At 36.6% G+C, this 24,396-nt stretch overlaps 1 protein-coding gene across 1 annotated transcript in view; it reads left to right on the top strand.

Moving 5' to 3' along the window:
• RYR2 (ryanodine receptor 2) overlaps positions 1-24,396 on the top strand; it is an 813,831-nt gene that overhangs the window by 581,658 nt on the left and 207,777 nt on the right. Inside the window, exons 47-54 of the mRNA XM_065922240.1 lie at positions 1,505-1,610; positions 4,719-4,839; positions 14,931-15,100; positions 16,324-16,544; positions 17,812-17,902; positions 19,726-19,866; positions 21,524-21,687; positions 23,917-23,995. Coding sequence (XP_065778312.1) covers positions 1,505-1,610; positions 4,719-4,839; positions 14,931-15,100; positions 16,324-16,544; positions 17,812-17,902; positions 19,726-19,866; positions 21,524-21,687; positions 23,917-23,995 — 1,093 coding nt within the window. The remainder of the gene's footprint in view (positions 1-1,504; positions 1,611-4,718; positions 4,840-14,930; positions 15,101-16,323; positions 16,545-17,811; positions 17,903-19,725; positions 19,867-21,523; positions 21,688-23,916; positions 23,996-24,396) is intronic.

Raw genomic sequence — 24,396 nt, 5'->3', positions numbered from 1 at the left:
ATTGAGATTGCAGAAGGAGATGTGTTCTGTGAATTTTCTTAAGGCTCTATGGCATAGTGAGTTATTAAAAGATGACAGATGAACCTTTGAAGTTAGAGTTTACTGGGAGGATAGCTGGAATGAGTTTTCATGATAATTGTAAGTGAGAAAGAGGCCTTTAGCAAGAGGGTGGGGACTTAATTAAACTGGTGTATTGGCAAAGTAAAGAAAAGGGGATGTTGTCATTTTGAGGAATAAAGCGCTTTGTTTAGGTCCTGGTGGTGATAATGGGAGGCACTGACTAACTTACATTTCTCCATAGTATATGTTGTTAACTCAGTTCCAGCAATAAGTTCACCCAGGCATATTGATCCCCCCCCTTTTTTTGCCACATCACATGACATTTGGGATCTTAGTTCCCCAGCTAGAGATGGAACCTGTCCCCCCCGCCGTTGAAGTGTGGAGTCTTCATGAGTGGACCACCAGGGAAGTTCCAGCTTCCTGTTCTTTTAATCTTTGGAGCTGAGTGTCCTGCTTGAGGGACATGTAACCACACTGCTAGCACTGTTGGTAGAGATATAACATAAGGCTTAGTGGAGGAAAATTTCCAAGAAGAGAAGTCCTGCAAATCCTGGTTCTCCCACTTAAAGATCTGGGATAAGTGTTCCATTCACTCTAAGACAAGGGTTCCAGGATGGGAGCACTCCAAAAGCATGTTATGTATTTATCAGTTAGTCGTTGACAAACTAGGGATCCCTTAGTTTTTCTAGGTAGTAGAATGTACATCAAGAGCTTGCTGGTCAAGTATCACATGAGTGGGTGTGCACTTGAGAGCTTTGAAGACAGCCTTGCAGGCCAGGAACAATATTGTCAACAAGTCTTCTGTCACTCTGCAGACCATTAAATCCAGATGAGGCAGCTGTCTGCCAGGCCTCCAAAGGGAAGAATGAGATGATCTTCCAGGGCCATCCAGATTTCTCTCTCATCAATGACATAATGAAATATTTATGTTTTTCATGTCATATTACTTGGGAGTGGGTGGTTGGGCAGAGTAAACAAAGGTAAGTAAATGAAATCACGTTTATGAAGTACTCTGGGGAAATCACTATTCTGGGAGTCTTGTAGGACAGATCTTTATCACCCTTTCTCTAATTGTGTGTTGTATAGAAAATCAAATTTACCAATTTCGTCCATCAATTATTTTCTTTGTTAATATCCTCTTTGCCAGTACAAATAAGTTGATGCCATCAAATTAACAAGTCCACTTTTTCCTTTCAAAGGATGTTTAATATTAAAGTTCCCACACATGTGTTCTTGGTGATAAAATCTCAAATAATATCTTTAACCCATTTTTTTCTTTTAGAAATGACAAGCTGTATATTAAACATATATATGAAAAGTGTCAGAGGAGGCAGAAGTAATTACAATACTGGTCCCTGTCCTTTGAGAAGTATGTAATAAATCTGAAATGTTACTTTATTATCCTGTTTGCTTCTCTTTGTTTCTTTTGAAAAATCCATGAAAGTGATACAGACGAGGAAGAGGATGACACCATCCACATGGGAAATGCCATCATGACCTTCTATGCAGCTTTGATTGACCTGTTAGGACGCTGTGCTCCTGAGATGCATGTAAGTGTCTTGGAGTCCAGGAGCAACAATCCTGGTGTATCTCTCTCTGTTAAGAGACCCATCACTGACAAAGAGCACAAAATATCCAAAACCAGTAATCTTCATGCTCCATTAAAAATAATAGCTGCAGCATAATTGCTGAACAAGTGTTTGTTTAGTTGGAAATACCTTGGTTATAAAAATTAGTAGTGAGATTTCAGTATGATTCATTAATAGAATAGTCAGTTTCTAATATATCTCTAAAACTCATATAAGACTTCCCACACTCTAAGAGGGAAAGAACATATTTTTTTCTATATAATGTCCTTTCCTATTTAGTGTATGCATAAAGCACTGCTCCTCTCAAGAATTATTTCTTTGCTATATAGTATTTAGTCCTTTTGAAGCTATGGAGCTGCTATGAGCTGACCACTTTTTAAGGGGAAGTGGGAATAGGAGCAGTTTAGGGGAAAGGAAAGAGCTGTTGATTAGTGTTTTCATAAACTTTCTGACCAAAATGTAATTGAGGTTTGTGGACTGATTCTCTGTGATACATTCTGATATTTTATACTTTTTTCTGATTTTCTCCATTATATTAATTTTAAAAATGCTAGCCAGGGTCCATGAAATTAGCTTCATGATCTGTTGATGGGTGGGAAACAACCAGAGTTTGTAGCAGATGGACCAGTGCTATGGAGGAAAGCAAATATACTTCTGACTGCTCTGAGCATGAAGCCACAATGCCTGTTAAATCACCCTTCTCCCTACCCTTCAAATCTTTGGTTTCAGGGGGACTTTGTTTCTGTCTTTTTTCTCTCACACCCATAACTTAAAACTTTCTTGCTTTCTGGATGTAATCTTTTGTTGTGAATAGAGAGGAATCACAGTGTGAAGAAATATTAGAATGTTAGAAAACCTGGAGTCTGATTTTTTTGTATGAACTTGCTGCCATTGAGGTTTTCATTTTAGTAAATGGGACTTAATTGTTAAAATATTGTGTGTTAGGAGTGATTTCAGACAAAACCTTTATGCTGACAATATGTGTTCTTTCCCTATTAAAGTAGTTGATCAAAGGAATCACAAGAGAAATAATGCTAGTAAATAGAAGATCCTTGTCCTGCTATATTAAAGGGAAAAAAAAACTAAATGACTTAATAAGGGACTAATCTTGGCATTTCTGAAATCTGTTCATCTTCAGCAACCATTAATTGAAGGATCTCCTAGGTGTTAGAAATTGTGCTTCTGTTTCACACCCTACAGTGAAGGAACAAATGACTCCCTGGTTCTGGAAGCGTCCAGTCTGTTTCAGAGACTGGCTGAGACCTGTAACCATGACAGATCTACATTCTTCATAGGTATTTTATTAGCCAGTGAAGGTCTGACACAGTGGTCACCAACCTTTTTGACACCAGGGACGGGTTTTGTGGAAGACAGTTTCTCCATGGATTGGGAAGAGAGGGATAGTTTGGGAATGATTCAGGTTCTTTGCATTTATTGTACACTTTATTTCTATTATTATTGCATTGTGATATATAATGAAATAATTATACAACTTAACCATAATGCAGAATCAGTGGGAGCTTTGAACTTGTTCTCCTGCAGTTAGACAGTCCCATCCTGGGGTCATGGGAGACAGTGACACCTGAAGTGAGTAATGAGGAGCAAGTGTAAATACAGATGAAACTCCGCTGGCTTGCCTCTCCTTTCACCTCCTGCCATGTAGCTCACTTTCTAACAGACCAGTAGAAGACTGGGGACGTCAGGTCTAACAGACCTGCTAGCATCCATGTTCATCATTTTCCCCCATTATTAACCCATTCCTGGGAGAAATCAGTGTAGACTGTAGGTACAGATACGGTTACATTTTCATCACAAAACAAGGAAGAGACTAGAGAAGTCATAAATATTAGTATGTGTTCAGAGTCTAGCGATAATAATTTTTCCCTTTGTATGGTTGCTCTTTTTATGGATAGATATGTATGTGTAATTCTGGGGGGTAAGCATTCACAGACTTATCAGGCTTAAAATATTGGGTTGGCCAAAAAGTTCATTTGGGTTTTTCTGTAAGATGGTATGGAAAAATCCAAGTGAACTTTTTTTGGCTGATCCAGTACTTTAATACCCCAAAGAGGATAAAAGCTATTGTTCTAATGGAGGTACCTGTTGGCCTAGACGGCAATATTTGACTCGTGTGTGCTGAAGTCAGTGAAACTGATGTGGGCAAGTAAATATCTATCTGTAAGCCTGAAGTGGCAATTTCCAAGAGAGGTTCAACTTCATTGTTTATTTTTCATTAAATTTTAAAAATTAAAGTATAATTACTTCACAATATTATATTAGTTTCACATGTGCAACATAGTTATTCAAGATTGTTACAGGTTACACTCTAAAGTTATTAGAAAATACTGGCTATATTCTCTGTGCTATACAATATATCCTTGTATCTTATTTATTTTATATATAACAATTTTATCTCTTAATTCCATAATGCTATCTTGCCCCTCCACCCTTCTCTCTGCCCATTGGTATCCACTGATTTTTTTCTCTGTAACTGTGGTCTGTTTCTGTTTTTGTTACATTTGTTCATTTGTGTTTTTTTTAGATTCCACATACAATGATAACATACAGTATTTGTATTTCTCTGTCTGACTCATTTCACTAAGGATAATACACTCTAGAGTATCCAGGGTATATATAATATATAATAATAATACAATAATATATCATATATATATGATTTATTTTATATATATATATATATATATATAAAATGTGTGTGTGTATACACCACAGCTTTATCCATTCATCTGTGCATGGACACTTAGGTTGCTTCTGTATCTAGGCAATTATAAATAATGCTGCTGTAAATATTTGGATATATATATCTTTTCAAATTAGTGTTTTTTTCTTTGGATATATATACAGGAGTGAAATTGCTGGATCATAGAGTGGTTCTATTAAAGAAGAAATCTAATTTTGTGTGTAATTAACAGAAAATTATTTCAGACTTAGATTCCCATTCTTTCACTTTTCCAGATAGAATTAGAACATTGATTTCACACAATATTCTTCATTCCTTTGTTTTTCTGCCTGTAGTTGATTCATTTTTTTTTTCTTTTTTGTCTGTAGTTGATTCATGCTGCCAAGGGAGAAGCCATCAGAATCAGGTCTATTTTGAGATCTCTGATTCCACTGGGAGATTTGGTGGGAGTGATCAGCATCGCTTTTCAGATGCCCACAATAGCCAAAGGTAAGACTATCTTCCATTCTTTGTAATTCAGTAGGACATTGGATGATGTGTTGTTTTCAATAATGTCATAGTGCTCACAGTTTCTCTCCTTGCAGCATAGTACAGTTACATATTTCTTTTAAAAAATTAACCACGAAGTACATTATTTTTTTTTTTTAAAGTACATTATTTTATAAAATATTTTCTGTAGTCCTTGTTTTTAAACAGCTATGTTTCCAATGGGATTTTATTCTTTTTCATGTGACATTGCAGTTTCCCGAGAAGAAGAAATAGACACCTCAACTGTCTGTCTAATATCTCTCCTGGAGTTCTTTGGTCCTCCATTCTTCACTGTCTTTCTTGACAGCAGTACTTTAATTCACTCTTTTTGATTGTTTTCATGGACATTTTCTTTCTGTTTTTTTTTTTTAAGATTTTTTTTGGTATGGACCATTTTTAAAGTACTTATTAAACTTGTTACAATATTGCTTCTGTTGTTTATGTTTTGGGTTTTTGGCCATGAGGCATACAGGATCTTAGCTCTCTGACCAGGGACTGAACCTGCACCCTCTGCATTGGAAGGTGAAGTCTTAACCACTGGACTACCAGGGTAGTCCCATTCGTAGTCACTTTTTTATAATGCTTTTTTTCCCCCTAAAACAATGGTCATAGCTTTTGACTTAGGGATTTAAAAATCCCCAGTGTGTTCAAAGAAGTAGGCTTTTTAAGACTAAGGAGAACATATTTTAAAAAGATTTCTTTTTCCCTAGTTTGACCCAACATTTGTTATTCTTTTACAACATGTAATTTTTGGTTTAGAAACTGCTTATGATTAGTTTACAGTATTAATTCAAAAGCATACAAAATAAAATCAACAGACTCTGCATATAAATAGCCAGAAGCTATGGCTCCTCGTGCCCCTGCCTGGGTCTAGGGAGAAGATGGGAGGGGGCAGCTCAGGAGGGATGGAGTGAAGGGGTTGGTAATAAGGTCCCAGCCTTCTTTCACACTGAGCCTCTGTCATGCCCCAGACTATAGCAGAAATGGCACATGGCTTGGGCTCAAGGCCTAATTCCCTGTTGGTATTATAATTCACTCTGCCTAACATAAGAAGATATAAGCAGTTACTGAAGGCACCTAAAAGATATGTTAGATCCAAATTATACTTTATTTTCCCTTATTCCAATTGGAGTTTTGTTCAGTTTTAAAGACTTTATTGGATATTGTTGCATATGTCATTTACAAAATTGTTTATTTATTTGACTGGGTCAGGTCTTAGTTGCAGCGTGCATGATCGTTGTTGCATCATGTGAGATCTCTCCTTGCGGTGCATGGACTCTAGTTGTGGCAGGCTTAGTTGCTCCACTGCATGTGGGATCCTAGATCCTGTACCAGGGATTGAACCCGCATCCACTGTGTTGCAAGGCAGATTCTTAACTACTAGACCATCAGAGAAGTCCCATTTATATGTCATTTTTGTAGCCAACCAATCCATCCTAAAGGAAATCAGTCCTGAATATTCATTGGAAGGACTGATGTTGAAGCTGAAACTCCAATACTTTGGCCACCTATTGGGAGGAACTGACTCATTGCAAAAGACCCTGATGCTGGGAAAGATTGAAGGCAGGAGGAGAAGGGCACAACAGAGGATGAGATGGTTGGACGGCATCACCGATTCACTGTACATGAGTTTGAGTAAACTCCGGGAGTTGGTGATGAACAGGGAGGCCTGGTGTGCTGCAGTCCATGGGGTCGCAAAGAGTTGGACATGACTGAGTGACTGCACTGAACAGAACTGATGAATTTAGACTGAAAATTTGATTGGATAGGAAGTACATATGATGGCCCTTTTCTTTCATGAATTTTTCCCAGAGAAGATTAACTGTGATAACTCAAATCTGGAATGAGGGGATTGCTGTGTGACAGAAGATGCTTATTCTACATGGCAGCTCTATGATTGTTAGGAAGAGAAGTTTCATGTGTGTTAACCTAACACACTCACATCTCCAGGTGACAGAAAAGTTGTGATAACTGAATACTCATTCTAATTTTAAGGAAAGCTGGACCTTAAAAATTGTCCCCTAGCTTTTTGTCTTCCCCACTTTCAGTTCAGTCACTCAGCTGTGTCCAACTCTTTGAGCCCCCATGGACTGCAGCATGCCAGTCTTCCCTGTCCATCACTAAATCCCGGAGTTTCTAAAACTCATGTCCATTGATTTGGTGCTGCCATCCAACCATCTCATCCTCTGTCATCCCTTCTCCTCTTGCCTTCAATCTTTACCAGCATCAGGGTCTTTTCAAATGAGTCAGTTCTTTGCATCAGGTGGCCAAAGTATTGGAATTTCAGCTTCAGCATCAGTCCTTCCAATGAATAGTCAGGACTGATTTCCTTTAGGATGAACTGGTTGGATCTCCACACAGTCCAAGGGACTCTCAAGAGTCTTCTCCAACACCACAGTTCAAAAGTATCAATTCTTCAGTACGCAGCTTTCTTTATAGTCCAGCTCTCACATCCATACATGACTACTGGAAAAACCAAAGCTTTGACTAGACGGACCTTTGTTGGCTAAGTGATGTCTCTGCTTTTTAATATGCTATCCAGGTTGGTCATAACTTTTCTCCCAAGGAATAAAGCGTCTTTTAATTTCATGGCTGCAGTCACCACCTGCAGTGATTTTAGAGCCCCCTAAAATAAAGTCTCTCACTGTTTCCATTGTTTCCCTTTCTATTTGCCATGAAGTGGTGGGACCAAATGCCATGATCTTAGTTTTCTAAATGTTGACTGACCAACTTTTTCATTCTCCTCTTTCACTTTCATGAAGAAGCTCTTTAGTTCTTCTTCACTTTCTGCCATAAGGGTGATGTCATCTGCATATCTCAGGTTATTGATATTTCTCCTGGCAATTGATTCCAGCTTATGCTTCATCCAGCCCAGCATTTCTCATGATGTACTCTGCATATAAGTTAAATAAGCAGGGTGACAATATGCAGCCTTGAGATACTCCTTTCGATTTGGAACCAGTCTGTGGTTCCATGTTCAGTTCTAACTGTTGCTTCCTGACCTGCGTACACTTCCTCAGAAGGCAGGTCAGGTGATCTGGTATTTCCATCTCTTGAAGGATTCTCTGAGGTTGCTTGTGATCCACACGACCAATTGTGTGATCCACACAATTGTGATCCACACAACCAGTTGACTATTGGCATAATCAATAAAGCAGAAGTAGATGTTTTTCTGGAACTCTCTTGCTTTTTTGATCCAATGGATGTTGGCAGTTTGATCTCTGATTCCTCTTCCTTTTCTAAATCCAGTTTGAACATTTGGAAGTTCACATTTCACGTACTGTTGAAGCCTGGCTTGGAGAATTTTGAGCATTACTTTACTTGCATGTGAGAAGAGTGCAATTGTGCGATAGTTTGAGCATTCTTTGGCATTGCCTTTATTTGGGATTGGAATGAAAACTGACCTTTTCCAGTCCTGTGGCCACTGCTGAGTTTTTTAAACTTGCTGGCATGTTGAGTGCAGCAGTTTCACAGCATCATTTTTTACGATTTGAAGTAGCTCAACTGGAATTCCATCACCTCCACTAGCTTTGTTTGTAGTGATGCTTCTTAAGGTCCACTTGACTTCACATTCCAGGATGTCTGAGTCCAGATGAGTGATCACACCATCATGGTTATCCGGGTCATGAAGATCTTTTTTGTATAGTTCTTCTGTGTATTCTTTCCACTTCTTAATCTTCTGCTTCTCTTAGGTCCATACTGTTTCTGTCCTTTATTGTGCCCATCTTTGCATGAAATGGTCCCTTGGTATCTCTAGTTTTCTTGAAGAGATCTCTAGTCTTTTCCATTCTATTGCTTTCCTCTATTTCTTTGCATTGATCACTGAGGAAAACTTTCTTATATCTCCTTGCTCATCTTTGGAACTCTGCATTCCAATGGGCATATCTTTCCTTTTCTCCTTTGCCTTTCGCTTCTCTTCTTTTCACAGCTATTTGTAAGTCCTCCTCAAACATTTTGCCTTTTTGCATTTCTTCTTCTTGGAGATGGTCTTGATCCCAGCCTTCTCTAGTCTCACAAACCGCCATCCATAGTTCTTTAGGCACTCTCTATCAGATCTAATCCCTTGAATGTATTTGTCACTTCCACTTTATAATTGTAAGGGATTTGATTTAGGTCATAGCTGAATGTTCTAGTGGTTTTCCCTTTTCTTCAATTTAATTCTGAATTTGGCAATAAGAAGTTCGTGATTTGAGCCACAGTCAGCTCCTGGTCGTTTTTGCTGACTGTATAGAGCTTCTCTATCTTTGGCTGCAAAGAATATAATCAATCTGATATCATTATTGACCATCTGGTGATGTCCATGTGTAGAGTCTTCTCTTGCATTGTTGGAAGAGGGTGTTTGCTATGACCAGTGCATTTTCTTGGCGAAATGCTATTAACCTTCGCCCTGCTTCATTCTGTACTCCAAGGCTAAATTTGCCTGTTACACAAGGTATTTCTTTACTTTTGCATTCTAGTCCCCTATAATGAAAAGGATATCTTTTTGGGGTGTTAGTTTTAAAAGGTCTTGTAGGTCTTCATAGAACCATTCAATTTCAGCTTCTTCAGCATTACTGGTCAGGGCATAGACTTGGATTACTGTGATATTGAATGGTTTGCCTTGGAAACGAACAGAGATCATTCTGTCGTTTTTGAGACTGCATCCAAGTACTGCATTTTGGACTCTTGTTGACTATAATGGCTGCTCCATTTTTTCTACGGGATCCTCGCCCACAGTGGTAGATATAATGGTCATCTGAGTTAAATTCACCCATTCCATTCCATTTTAGTTTGCTGATTCCTAAAATGTTGATGTTCATTTTTGCCATCTCCTATTTGATCACTTCCAATTTGCCTTGATTCATGGACCTAACATTCCAGGTTCCTATGCAATACTGCTATTTACAGATTTGGACTTTACTTCCATCACCAGTCACATCCACACTGGGTGTTGTTTTTACTTTGGCTCCATCTCTTCACTCCTTCTGGATTTATTTCTCCCCTGATCTCCAGTAGCATTTTGGGTGCCTATTGACCTGGTGAGTTCATCTTTCAGTGTCCTATCTTTTTGCCTTTTCATGCTGTTCATGGGATTCTCAAGAAAAGAATACTGAAGTGGTTTGCTATTCGCTTCTCCAGTGGACCACATTTTGTCAGAACTGTCCACCATGACCTGTCTGTTTTGGGTGGCCCTACACTGCATTGCTCATTCCCCACTTTAGGCAGTTTCTTTTTCTTGTGTGTAAAGTGACTGTCCTCATTTACCTCTTTTACTTCACTTCTAACTCATGTTCATTTACCTATTTAAAATATTTTGTCTTTCCCCTACATTTTGAGCCACAAAATTGATACTCTTAGGATAAGAGTAACACACAGACTAGGAAATAAATAAATGCTAGTTTTACATTTAAAATTAGTAATAACGTGGAACTAAGAACAAGGATTATGAGTGTTCAGACATCTCTTTTAGAATTGCTCCAAAAGTTGCAATAGATCTCCTTTTCGTCCAACTATCTATCTTTTGTTATTGTTGTTTATTCGGTCACTAACTTGTGTCCGACTCTGCGACCCCATGAACTGCAATGTGGCAGTTTCTTCTTTCTTTACTAACTTTTTAGATTTTTCTAGTTAGTTTCTTTCTTGTTCCACCTAGTTGTGTTATAATAAAGTTATGATTTTTTTTTGGTCATAAATATGAGCTATAAAAATGTTCAAGCTACCACACAGTTGCATTCATTTCACATGCTAGCAAGATTATGGTCAAAATCCTTCAAGCGAGGCTTCAACAGTATATGAATTGAGGACTTTCATATGTACAAACAGGATTTAGAAAAGGTAGAGGAACCAGAGATCAAATTGCCAATATATGTTGGATCATAAAAAAAGCAAGGTCATTCCAGAAAAGCGTCTACTTCTGCTTCATTGACTACGCTAAAGCCTTTGACTGTGTGGATCACAACAAATTGTGGAAAACACTTAAAGAGATGAAAATACCAGACAACCTTACCTGCCTCTTGTGAATCCTACATGCAGGTCAAGAAGCAACAGTTAGAACCGGACATGGAACAACAGACTGGTTCCAAATTGGTAAAGGAGTATGTCAAGGCTGTATATTGTCACCCTGCTTATTTAACTTATATGCAGAGTACATCATGCAAAATGCTGGGCCAGATGAATCATAAGCTGGAATCAAGATTGCCAGGAGAAGTATCAATAACCTCAGATATGCAGATGACACCATCCTTATGGTAGAAAGTGAAGAGGAACTAAAGAGCCTTTTGATGAAAATGAAGAAGTTGGCTTAAAACTCAACATTAAAAAAATTAAGATCATGGCATCCAATCCCATCACTTCATGGCAAATAAATGGACAAAAAAATGGAAATAGTGACAGATGTTATTCTCTTTGACTCCAAAATCACTGCGGATGGTGACTGCAGCCATGAATATAAAAGACACCTCTTGGAAGAAAAGCTGTGACCACCCTAGACAGCATATTGAAATGCAGAGACATCACTTTGCCTCTGCCGATAGAGGTCTGTATAGTCAAAGCTGTGGTTTTTCCAGTAGTCATGTATGGATGTGGAAGTTGGACCATTAAAGAAGACTGAGCACCAAAGAAGTGATGCTTTTGAACTGTGGTGTTGGAGAAGACTCTTGAGAATCCCTTGGGTCACAAGAATATCATACCAATCAGTCCTAAAGGAAATCAATCCTGAATATTCATTGGAAGGACTGATGCTGAAGCTCCAGTACTTTGGCCACCTGATGCAAAGAGCCGACTCATTGGAAAGGACTCTGATGCTGGGAAAGACTGAAGGCAGGAGGAGAAGGGGATGACAGAGGATGAGATGGTGGGTTTGTATAATTGATTTGATGAACATGAGTTTGAGCCAACTCCCAGAGATAGTGAAGGACAGGGAAGCCTGAGATGCTGGAGTCCATGGAGTAACAGAGTCAGACACGACTGAGCGACTGAATAATGACAATGAAGTATATTGCCTAACTTGGAATTAAAGAATTCTATGTGTGGACTGTCATCATCGCAGTGAAAGTTAGTTTTTAAAATGCCATCTACTGGCCATTGTTAAATTATTGCGTTTTTTTATTTAACCTCTGTTGAGAATGTTGCGCTTCCACGGTGGCTCAGTGGTAAAGAATCAGCCTGCCAGTGCAGGAGACATGGGTTCAATTCCTGGTCCAAAAAGATCCTTTGGAGAAGGGGATGGCAACGCACTCTGGTATTCTTGCCTGGGAAATCCCATGGACAGAGGAGCTTGGAGGGCTACAGTCTATGGGGTCATAAAGAGTTTGGCATGACTTAGCGACCAAATAGCAACAAATGGAGAACACAGAGAGAAACTTTTATGTCTCTGTTTTGCTGTGTTACACCTTAAATCAACCTTAAAACTCAAACCATCAATATTCTTATGTTTCAATGGGAAATCAGTTGGTTCTTTAAGCATCACCAGTTATCAGTGATAATTTCTGTTTTGTATTTAGTATATAAAGCTAAAGCCTTTTTCATACATTGTTTCCCTGAGTCTGAGGTTTTTAAAATTTTTATTTTATATAGAGTATAGTTGCTTTACTATGTTGTTAGTTTCAAGGGTACAGAAAATTGATTCAGTTATACACACACATATATTTATATATTCTTTTAGGGTTCTTTCTCCATTTAGGTTATTACAGAGCATTGAGTAGAGTTCCCTGTGCTTTATAGTAGGTTCTTATTGATTATCTATTTTATATATAGGAGTTGTTTTTGTTTAGTGACTAAGTCATGCCTGATTCTTTGTGACCCCTATGGACTGTAGCCTGCCAGGTGCCTCTATCCAAGAGATTCTCCAGGCAGGAATACTGGAACGGGTTACTGTTTCCTTCTCCAAGGGATCTTCCCGACCCAATGATCTAACTCACATCTCCTGCATAGCAGGCAGATTCTTTATCACTGAACCATCAGGGAAGCCAATATATACTAATGTGTATATATACTAATTGATCCCAACCTCATCATTTATCTCTCCCTTCCCCCACCTTTCCCCTTTGGTAATGCTAAGTTTGTTTACTAAGTCCTGTAAGTTGGTTTGTATCATTTTTTAGATTCTGCTTGTAAGTGACATTTGTCTTTGACTCACTTTACTTAGTATGGTAATCTCCAGGTCCATCCATGTTGCTCCAATGCATTATTTCATTCTTTTTATGGCTAATATTCCATTGTTTATATGTACTACATCTTCTTTATCCTTTCATCTGTCAGTGGACACAGGTTGCTTGCATGCCCTGGCTATTATAAATAGTGCTCCTCCAAACACTGAGATGTGTTAAATTTTTGAATTATGGTTTTGTCCAGTTATATGCCCAGGAGTGGGATTTCTGGGTCATATGGTAGTTCTATTTTTAGTTATTTAAGAAACCTTTACACTGTTCTCTGTAATGGGTAGACCACTATACATTCCTACCAGTAATGTAGGAGGGTTCCCTTTTCTCCACACCCTCTCCAGCAGTTATTGTTTGTAGATTTTTTGATGGACCAGTTTTCACCAGTCTTAAAAATTTTTATTATACTTACCCTAGCCCAAAATGATAATGAAAGAAGGAGGAGTTTAGAGAACGTAAGGGTCAGGTATCTAATCTCAGAAGTAGATGTTCTTTTCCTGCAGCTCTTGGATGGAGCAGATTTCCACAGGCTGTCTGAGCCAGTAATTTCAGGCGATGAATGATGAAGGGAGCACAGAGTAACGCCAGTGCAGCTGACATTTCTTACTCCATTCAGTGTCATTAGAGCTTTCTGATTCAATGCAGGGATTAAATTACCTGGATCGGATTTTAAGTGCAGTTTTACTTAGTTTAAATCTAAGTTTGCCGATGACTAGTTAGACAAGTTAGCTAACTTTTCTGAAAACTGATTTTTATCTTGTGTTGAATGAAGATAATAATGCCCCCTTCATACTGCTCTTGTGAATATTTATGAGATTGTATCTGGAACACTCCTATCAGTACCTGACAACAGCACAGATGTCAAGAGTTATTATTATTGTATTAATAATTATAGGAAGGAAGATATTAGTTATATTATTTGTTATAAGGAATGGAAATAATTTGGCATTAGTCTTCAATCCAATCGTCCTTTAAAACACCTTTTGTTCATTTTTATGTTCAGATTCAGTCATTGAGTATGAATGAAAACAAAAATGTTGTGACTTTGTTATTTCAGGTTGGGTATGATCATGTATCATCTTTCTCAGGGGCCTGCTTTTTTTTAACGTTTGCATGTATTAAAAATTCTGTGATATAATTTGTGGACTCTTACAGTATATTTCAGCAACAATTTGGCATAATTATCCCATGGTCAAACAGAAAACAAGTTTTTTCTCCAGTATTTTAAATTGGCGTGTAATTCCCTAATTTTTCATTTCAGTGATCCCATCTATGAATCTATGGAGTTATACTAAGAAATTCACTCCACTATATAGGCATCAAGTGTTGACTGTCGATAGAGAAAATAATATGGCTCTCAAATATGTTTTACATGTTATTAAATGCTATTATGATTAATGAAACATATTTCATTTGAAAGTCAAACTGGTTCATAGAGTTTTGTTCATTATTTTATAATTCTTTAAGCCATATATATGTAAATGATGTAAACATACCATGATTATCACATAGAGTACATGAGTCTTACCAATGTTTTAAAGACCTGCTCTTGTTTTGAAAAGACTGCAAACCTTGCTTTACATATTAGCTTTTAGGATATTTACCCCTAGTTTTATAATTGGATTATGGGTGTCATTTTGTTTCCTTCTCATAATCTGGCATAATACTCTGTCCTAATCACATACACAATTAACAAATAGATGCTAAAATAGCATTTAAATGACCTTGGATTTACAGTGCACTGCCATATTTCCTCAGCTGATTCCCAGCCCTTACTTGAATGTATTAGAAGAACAGAAAAGCATTCAACTGATAACTTTATTTAAAACATGAGCGGCTGAAAGTAGCCATTTGTAATCAACCTTCATGGATGGCATGGCCATTAACAGCGGTGTATCACCTTCTCTCTTTTAGATGGGAATGTGGTGGAGCCTGACATGTCTGCAGGGTTTTGTCCAGATCACAAGGCAGCCATGGTTTTGTTCCTTGACAGGGTCTATGGAATTGAGGTTCAGGATTTCCTCCTCCATCTTCTTGAGGTTGGCTTTCTGCCAGATCTCCGCGCTGCTGCTTCCTTAGACACGGTAATGATTTGAACAAATGAATTCTGCAACTTTTAACTCTTCAGTCTCTGCCACCTGAAATTCTTTCACAGATATATTCATTCATTCATTCATTGTCCCCACATGTTTATCAAATGCCAATTTTTTAGGGTAGCAGAGAGTAAACAGAAAATAAGATAGACTATATCCTCAAGGAATTTACTGAATAGTGGAGAAAATGGACAACCCAAAGAGTACACTAAGAATTCTGATCAGTGCAATGGAAGACAGTAAGAAGTTTATATAACCCTAATTAGGGAGGTCACAGTGGTTCCTGTTCAACTTCTAAGTCGACATAAATAATTGTGTGTCTCAGTAAAAGCAATTAAAGTATTAAAAAGGTCTAGTGAACATTATTGAGTCTTTCAACTACAGTATCATCCTGTTGTGTTCATTTTTTAATGTACATATAAATTAAAATCTGTTTTGTGAGATCAGTAGCCCATGTCAAGAAGCTGCCACCATCAGTGTAAATGTTCTACTATTTGAAACATTTTTAAAATAAGCTGGAATGCTAAATGTTATTCTAGTAGTTGTAATAATACGTTATTTTATTCTCAATTATATGTCTTGTTGATATCGGAGGAAATCAGATCTTGAGTTGGCAGTAGCTCCCTCGTGAAAACCGTGAGAGGAGAATCATAAAAATGAAACTGAATTCTTTTTTCTTTTTTTGGTTGTGTTCATGTGAATTTCTGAACCCTATGTATTATAGATGATAGCATGGTAAGAAAATGAACCTTTGACCGTTGATTCTGATCGACATAAATCGATCGAGCATAAATACGATGAGTATATATATGACATGAGTATAAAGTGTTTGAAATTTACTGTGAGAATAAACTCCTTTTGCCTCTGCTAGTAAAGGGAGAGTCTCCCATTCTTTGATATCATTAGCATCTTCATCTTTCACCCATCCTACCCTTAACATTTTATTATAGAACATGAACTTCTGTGACTCTTTGAAGAGATAACTATTATTTCATTCATTTTTATCTATTGATGAGCAATTAAAAATCTGTTGTTTTTAGTGGTTAAAAAAAGCATATGAACCACAGTTAAAGCTGTAACAGAGGAATCCATTTCCATATTACATACTTTTGTCAATTTCTGGATAGTGAAATAACATGTCAACATGTATGATGCCTTTGAAAGTTGCCTCCGGACCAATGCAGATGATGGGCTCCTCTGCACTTCCCTTCCAGGCTGCTCTGAGTGCCACAGACATGGCCCTGGCCCTCAATCGGTACCTGTGCACAGCCGTGCTGCCCTTGTTAACAAGGTGCGCCCCTCTTTTTGCGGGCACCGAGCACCACGCTTCTCTCATTGATTCGTTACTTCACACTGTGTACCGGCTTTCTAAGGGCTGCTCGCTCACCAAAGCTCAGCGGGATTCCATAGAAGTGTGCTTACTCTCTATCTGTGGGTAAGTGGACAGTGAAATCCGCTTCCTGTTTCTTTAAATGAGAGAATTTACTCCGTGGTCCTTGACAGTTTGTTATGAATGTTAGCAACAGTTTCTGGGCCAAAAAATTAATTGATGTTAGTCATTGTTGTGTAGAGTTATGAGTCTTACCAGAGCACTCTTGCTCCTGATCAAATTCAGGAGTGTTCCTCCAAGACTATAGGTATCTAGCCATTGAATATGGTGTTGGACTGATGATGCTGTTCTGGATGTTGGCAGGTAAAGGTGTTGTGTGGGGAATCCCTGGCTGTGTTAGTGTAGGATTAACTTTTCAACTGTGTGTTACGGTTTTAACTCCTCTTCTAGAAGAGAAAAGAAAAAAAAAGAGACTTATTAAAGGTAAAAAAGAAATATATCTAGTAATATAGTAAAAACAGTAAAGTATAGCCTATGTTTGACAATGATGGAAATCAAGGGTCTTACTAGGAAAACCAGAAACATGTATCTTCTTCTGAAGTTCCGACAAGTGCAACTGACAGTTTCTCAGACCCCTATCTAGGTTAATGGTTTCTTCCTAATGGACAGGAGCTCTTGGAGGGGAAAGCTTGCCATCTGTCCAGAACATTGGTGAAAGAAGGGTTTTCACTCACAGTGGAATGAGTGTATGGGTGTAGGAGCCAGATGGGACTGAGAGAGGTTAGAGATTAGTTCATAATCTTAGTTTCCCGACCCTAATACAGTTCTGTGAAATGGAATCAAAACCTGTCTCACTGATTTTTTCAAAATATTAAATGAGGTGAAGCACTCGGGATTACCAGAGTAATAAATGGTCACAGGGTGTTAGTTTTCTTTCCCTTTCTCCTCTGGCAAAATTTCTTAGTCTTTCTCTTCCTCTTGCTCCTACTCTGCCTCCTCTTTCTGCTTCTGATCTAGTCACTGAGCCCCTTCCCACCCGTTGAAAAGAGAGAATAGCATTTACTAAATTAATAGGAACAGTGGGCTCTGTGGCTTTGCCTGGTGAGAAGAGAAGGGGCTGAAGAGGAACATCTCCTATAGCAAATGAAGATTGGTCTTCAGATCAGGGAGCTAGAGATGAGTTTGAAATATAACTTTTTATGAAATTATGTAACTCTCAGTTAATCTTTGAATTAGGAACACCTAAAATTAACATCATCTGAAGAGAAGTGTAGGTGTAGGTTCTTGGGGTGTATAATCTGGTTTAATGAATTATCTACTTAGTTTAAACATTATTAGATATTCATTATTAAAATTAGCTTTGTTCCACCAGCCAATTGAGACCTTCTATGATGCAACACTTACTCAGACGATTAGTATTTGATGTCCCATTATTAAATGAACATGCAAAGATGCCTCTTAAGGTAAGTACAGGAAATGTTTGTAGTTATTTGATTACTGGGTACTCTGACTTTTGTTTCCTATTACAATATGTACATTTCTTAAATTCATCATGTTTAATATTGAATGCTGGAAATTTTCTTCCAGTTATTGAAATGGACGTGTAAGTTGTATTTGTGTGTACATAAACCTAAATAAACAAGTAATAAAAGGCCAGAGAAATTCTAAGATTGGTTTGCTGTATGTCAGTGGAAATAGAAATCAGTGGAAAGAAAACAGGCCATAAGATAAAGATGAGTCAATATATTCTTAAGCCAATATATTCTTATATACTATGGAAAACATGGTAATAGGCCTGGCCTAAAGTATTAACAACCTCAAGGCATTAAGAATAGACTTTAAAAACAGCATTTGCTAAGTCTGTTAATCAAATGACAGTTTCCAAATATCATCTCATAAGGTTCAAAATAATCCTTAGTATATGCAGTTACGGTTTACCATAGAGTATAGAAAATTGCCTGACATATTTGCTTCCCAGCTTTATTATTCTGCACAGGAAATGATCAAGTCTCATTCTATCTTATTGACTTCGAATATTTTTTTGTTGTTGAATATCCCAATCCACACTGAGGATTAAGATGTTAGGTGTATACTAATAAATGGTCTAGTGGCATGGTGGGTGCATGGAGGTCATTGTCCTGTAATGGACTTTTTATAGGTGACCACTCTGCTCTGCCGCCTGGTAAGCATTATATTTTTTTCTCATGGCCACACAGTAATGGTGCTATACAAAGAGGTTTGAGATAAAAATGAACTGCTGTTTTTTGAGCTGCCATTACACTAATTTGTATTTAATAACAAAAAACAATCTTTCTCTATGAAAATTAATTTTGGTTTAATAAACCTAGGGGAATTAATGAATTCCGTAAATTCTGTCCTTGCTGAAAATCCCATTTTTACCTGGGATACTGCTTGTCACGTAGAATTTTCTTGATACAAATGAGCTAGAAGATACCTGAAAAAAATACAGGATCACTTTATGTGATAAAACTCTTTTGCATTATAGATAGTTCTATGTTAGTCCAAGCAAATTAGATCTCAGTATTTCATCATTTGAGATTCCTAAATTGTGCGTTTGTGTGTTTTATAACTGAGAAGGATACTAAGTGAGAAAAAAATATGTCTACAGTAAGATATGTAGTTAGTTTTAATAAGAGTAACTCTTATCAGTTTATTTTCCTTGTTAGATATAGATAAGAGTCCAAAACATATAGTTGCTTTATAAAGATCATTTTATTAATTTGGCAATTAGTTGTGACTATTTCTTAGTGTATTAATCACAAATACCTTATCCAAAGAGTTACTAAATAATGGAATCATGAAGTATAGTGATTAGTGATGGGCAGAGAGGAAGCAAACATATCCAGAGGCACTGTCCCCTTAGAATGCACAGGTTAGGTGCTGTATCCTCTGGGTCACCTTAACGCCAATCACTCGGTTAAATTCATAGATTCCAGGAGATAACAAGTCATAAAATTATAAGTAAGTGATAGCAACTAAAGTAGATCTCAGTACACAGATAGCCAATCAGCCTCCTAAAGAATTCTTTTCAAGATAATTTGTGAAATTGGGTGTTTGGTCTTTAAATTGTAATCAGTGTTAAATCTTAAAGAGATATCCTATATAAGGTAATAGTATTTTCCAAAAGAATTCATATGGAATTGAGTAGTTTCCTTCCACTTGGCCTTGTTACATGGCATTAGAATGCCTTTGGGAGGAAATGGAAAAAAAAAATAACATTGAAGTATCTTTAGTTCAGTGCTCTTATAATTGTTTTCCTACCTAGCTGCTGACAAATCATTATGAAAGATGCTGGAAATATTACTGCCTGCCTGGAGGGTGGGGAAACTTCGGAGCTGCCTCAGAAGAAGAACTTCATTTATCAAGAAAGCTGTTCTGGGGCATCTTTGATGCCCTGTCTCAAAAGGTAAGTTAATCTTTTGTGGATTTATTTGTATGATAAAATAATTGAAAAACCATAGGTTCTTGATAAGAAAGTGTTCCTAGTAGAATAGTGAAATGCTACCTTTACTTATCAAGACTTGACATAATTTTGTTTTTTTCTCTTTATAACAAATGTTGAGAATGCAATTTATATTGACTTTTCATAATCATGATGGTAACCTGTTTCTTGTAATTACAACACTTTTTGACTTGAAAATGGCTAAGCATTTTAGCAGATTGTTCACATGGATTGATCTGATATATTTGGTATTTGGTATATATTTGAATATTTGATATATATCTGGTGTGTGTATATATATATATATATATATGGTATATATATTTGGTATATATTTGAATATCTGGCATATTCTGATATATATATATAAATCTGGTACATATATATCTGGTGTATATATCTGGTATATATATTTGGTATATATTTGAATATCTGGTATATTCTGGTATATTTGGATTTATTTGGACTCAAACCCTCCCTCATCAGTCACCTCCCCAATCTTATAAAGCCTGAAGAAATCTTGTCAAATGTAAAAATGTTAAATATTAGAGCTCTTAAAATTATAATATTCCAGTAGCCTTATTGATTTTTCACACTCTGCTGCTATGGTGATTTAAGTGTCTGCACTCACTCTTGCTTTATGTGCGTGACATCCTCTAATAGTTGCCAAATTTGCAGTGAATAGTTTTGTACACTTTGCAGGAAACTGAAGCATAGTATTTCAGTGAAAATTAGAACATGCTTGCTATGCTTATGCTTAAATCATTAATCAAAATCAGTTTGAATTCCCAGACAGGCATTATCAGATGACTGGAATAGTATAACAGAAGTTTGCTACATAATAAAGGAAGTTTATCTGTGATAACATGTGGTAGCTACATCTGAATGCTTTTTCTTGTTGAATTGTGTTTGGGAAACTGAGATTCCTTTTAAAACAATATGTAGAACGTATTTTTAGAAGAATTTGCAACTGTAAAAGTTAGCACTCAAAGTGAGATAACTTTAAAAAAATAATTATTATTTTTGATTTTTAAAAAAATCTGTAAATACAGTTTAACTATGTAACTAATATACTTTTCCCTGGAAGTTTTGGTTATGCATTTTTCCTGTAAAAGTTCTTTCTCTGTTCAGAATTTTTTTTATACCTTGAAATGCAATGTATAAAATTAAAATTTCTTACTCTCTGGGTATTATTCTTTAGGTATTTTTCATATATAGTCTTTATAGCATGGCACAGCAATAATCTGTAACTAGCTGTAATAATCTGTAACTAATGTAGTCCTCGACTGAAATCATGTTTATGTTGTAAAAGCATGTCGTACACTTTGAATATTCAAGTTCACCTCACTTCACATATTGGAAAACAAACTTTTAGAGAAGCAAAGATTTTATGCTTTTTATGCTACGACTTCAGTAAAAAGCTTCAGTTTCTCTTATGTTTGTTGGAATTTAAGGCCATATTTTGCGTTTTCTAGAAAAAGAATCTTTGGGGGAACTGAGTTAGCTGAAGGTATTTCCATTTTTCTCCTACAACATCGTGTCAGTTGCAGTGCTCATGTTGACAACTTTTGCTAAGTTGTAATGGGATATTTATTTTTTTTGGTCCTCCATTTCTTCCCAGAAATATGAACAAGAACTTTTCAAACTGGCACTGCCTTGCCTGAGTGCAGTTGCGGGAGCTTTGCCTCCAGACTACATGGAGTCAAATTATGTCAGTATGATGGAAAAACAGTCATCAATGGATTCTGAAGGGAACTTTAATCCACAACCTGTTGATACCTCAAAGTATGGACTCTTTCTATTGCAGCAGATTTTTATTGTAAATGATGTGTGAAGTCTGAAATTGAATAAGGTACTAAAGTGAACTTTCTCTCATCCATGCCCCCTTTGAATTGGTATCCTTTTAATAGGGGTCCCTTTACTTGGTGAAATGATAATAGTAATAATAATGGTTACATGAATACCAGAAATAGATAAGATGTACCTCTTAAGAGATATACTCTTACTATCACCAGGATTCTCTGTATGTAACCACATGGTTATATCTATAATCATGAGAATCAAGAAATGATATCAGTTATCTTTTTAGTTGAAGTTCTCCCCTAAATGTTAAATTAGTAATTGCAGTCAACCTCTGTGTAGAGTCTTTGACTGGGATGCTTCCAGCATGCAGTGCAAGGCTATTTCTATGAGCAGTGGGGCATCACTTCATCATCACTACATCTCAGCCAGGCCTGGGGTTAGTAGTCAGTGTTCAGCCTTATAAAGCACAGCATGAGAGTGAAGGGAATGTCAGATGAGAATATCTCTGGAAAATTTAGCTGTGCAGTGAGGGTGCAGTGTGACAGTCTCAACTACAGATACAATGTTACCTAACGTTATGAAAGTTCTTCCATGGACCTGGTTGTGTAAATTGTTCTGTAGATCTTTGGGCATGTTAGGTGTTTGGGGTCTCAGCACTTTTGTTTTTGTTACTATCTTTAAGTAGAATCATGGTTTTCCACTTGCAAAGAGGCTGCTCTTCATGCCACATTCTCTTATCCATTCTGTAGTCACTCAGCAAGATCAGTATTAGCAAGGTAGTCACTTGGTAGTTATCATCCACAGCATTTGAATTCGCTTGGGTGTTCAACTTTCAGGCCTCTTGTGTCCCCCTAGCTGGTTTAGCTTCCATAACCAGATCAAAATTTTGACCCAAGTGGTATGCTGTTAGTTTGATAATGCCTTAAATTTGCATGTTTGGTATTTGATGACAGTCCTGTGAGAAAAGACTCTACCCCCCAGTATTTGGCTTATGTGATTGATTGATCCTTTGTATCTCTTCTAAAGTAAGTAAACCAAAATGTCACATGTTCACATTCCTTCGTGGGTAAGTTTGTGGTTTGCTAACATACAATGTAATCCAGAATTTTCAAATAACATCAGAACTATGTCATGGCTTTGATGTTGATTAATTGAATCCAATTAATGAGTAAATGCTGGGCGTATATATTAATTTACCTCAGTTTACCCCTTTGGGGACCTCTTAACAGATTAGGTTTGCATAGTGATATCAATAATGTCTACATCTCTGTGATCTTTACGTATTGTTTTTAAAATACATGTGTCTCATAAAGTTCAATTACTAACTAATAACATGCGAGAAAAGAACAGTAAACCTCATTATATCAGGTTTTACTTATAATTCTATTCTCAAAGTTAACTGCATTAATAAGTTATTTTCATCAGTGAATGGAATTATATACATACTTAGTTTTTTGTTAATAGATATATGTGATAGTACCAAGTCTTACATTTACCATCAGACTTGGTCACCAATTGCATGGACTTGATGTCTGTTTGAGAGATTAAATATTTATTTAAACATGAAAGAACTCAAGCAGAAATGTTATCACAATCATAAAGCATGGATTGATTAAATGCTTTTCCCTATAGTTCATGTTAGTAACATTTAGAATTTATATATAGACCATTATTATTTAAAATCATTCACACATCACTGGTTGTATTCAATTAACTTATAATTAATTTTAGTACATTTCAAAAATGTAACATCACATTTCAGCAGCCTTTTACCCATTTATGGTTGTTGCAGAAGAGATTAAAATCAAAAAAGAATAACTTCAAAGAACCAATGTGAGAGTAAAGTATGTCTGTAAGCTCATTATCTAACTATATCTTTATTCAGATTTTTAAAAATAATTGGTGCAATCTATTGTCCTTTTCTTGCATACATTTAAATTATTTTTCTCATACTATGTAAAATTTTTATTGTGTATAATTTATATTAAGATATAACGTATGAATAAATATAAGATGAGCAGATAGAATCTTATTTGCTTGACTTTTCTCATAATGTTTCTACCATATGGAAAAGTAATACCTTGTTAAACCAATTTTTTAACAGTTTTGCATTGAATGAAATATAAACAGTCATAAGCTGTGGAATAAATTATGAATGATTCCCTGAAAATCCTATGAAAATCAAGCCTCTTTTCTTTGTTTTTCTCATAGTATTACAATTCCTGAGAAGTTGGAATACTTCATTAACAAATATGCAGAACATGCCCATGACAAGTGGTCAATGGATAAGGTAAAAGTCAGAACATCACATTCTAAATCATTAATGAATGTGCCTAATGACTGATTCTGCCTCACATGTTTCTGACCATGCCAATTTTCTACTTTCAAGTGAGAGCATTAGATTAGGAAAGAACATTTAGTTATGATTTGCTAATGTAATATTTAGCTCTGCCACTGATATACTTAGGATACACCTATGAATAAGAATATTTGTGTTCATAAATAGCACAGTGTTAGAATAAGATGACGAAGGAGTAGTTGGATGTAGAGCACATCTCTCCCATGGATCCATCAGGAATACACCTTCAAACACAGAAGTGCATGCAGAACACCAGCTGAGAGCAGACAGGAGTACCTGACCAGAGGAGAAGAACATACAGAACCACGCAAAACTCGAGATCAAGGCCTGAG

Source organism: Muntiacus reevesi, chromosome 2 (genome assembly GCF_963930625.1).
Source record: "Muntiacus reevesi chromosome 2, mMunRee1.1, whole genome shotgun sequence".
NCBI lineage: Eukaryota > Metazoa > Chordata > Mammalia > Artiodactyla > Cervidae > Muntiacus > Muntiacus reevesi.
The sequence above is the reverse complement of the archived record's forward strand: the minus strand, read 5'-3'. Positions and strand labels throughout refer to the sequence as shown.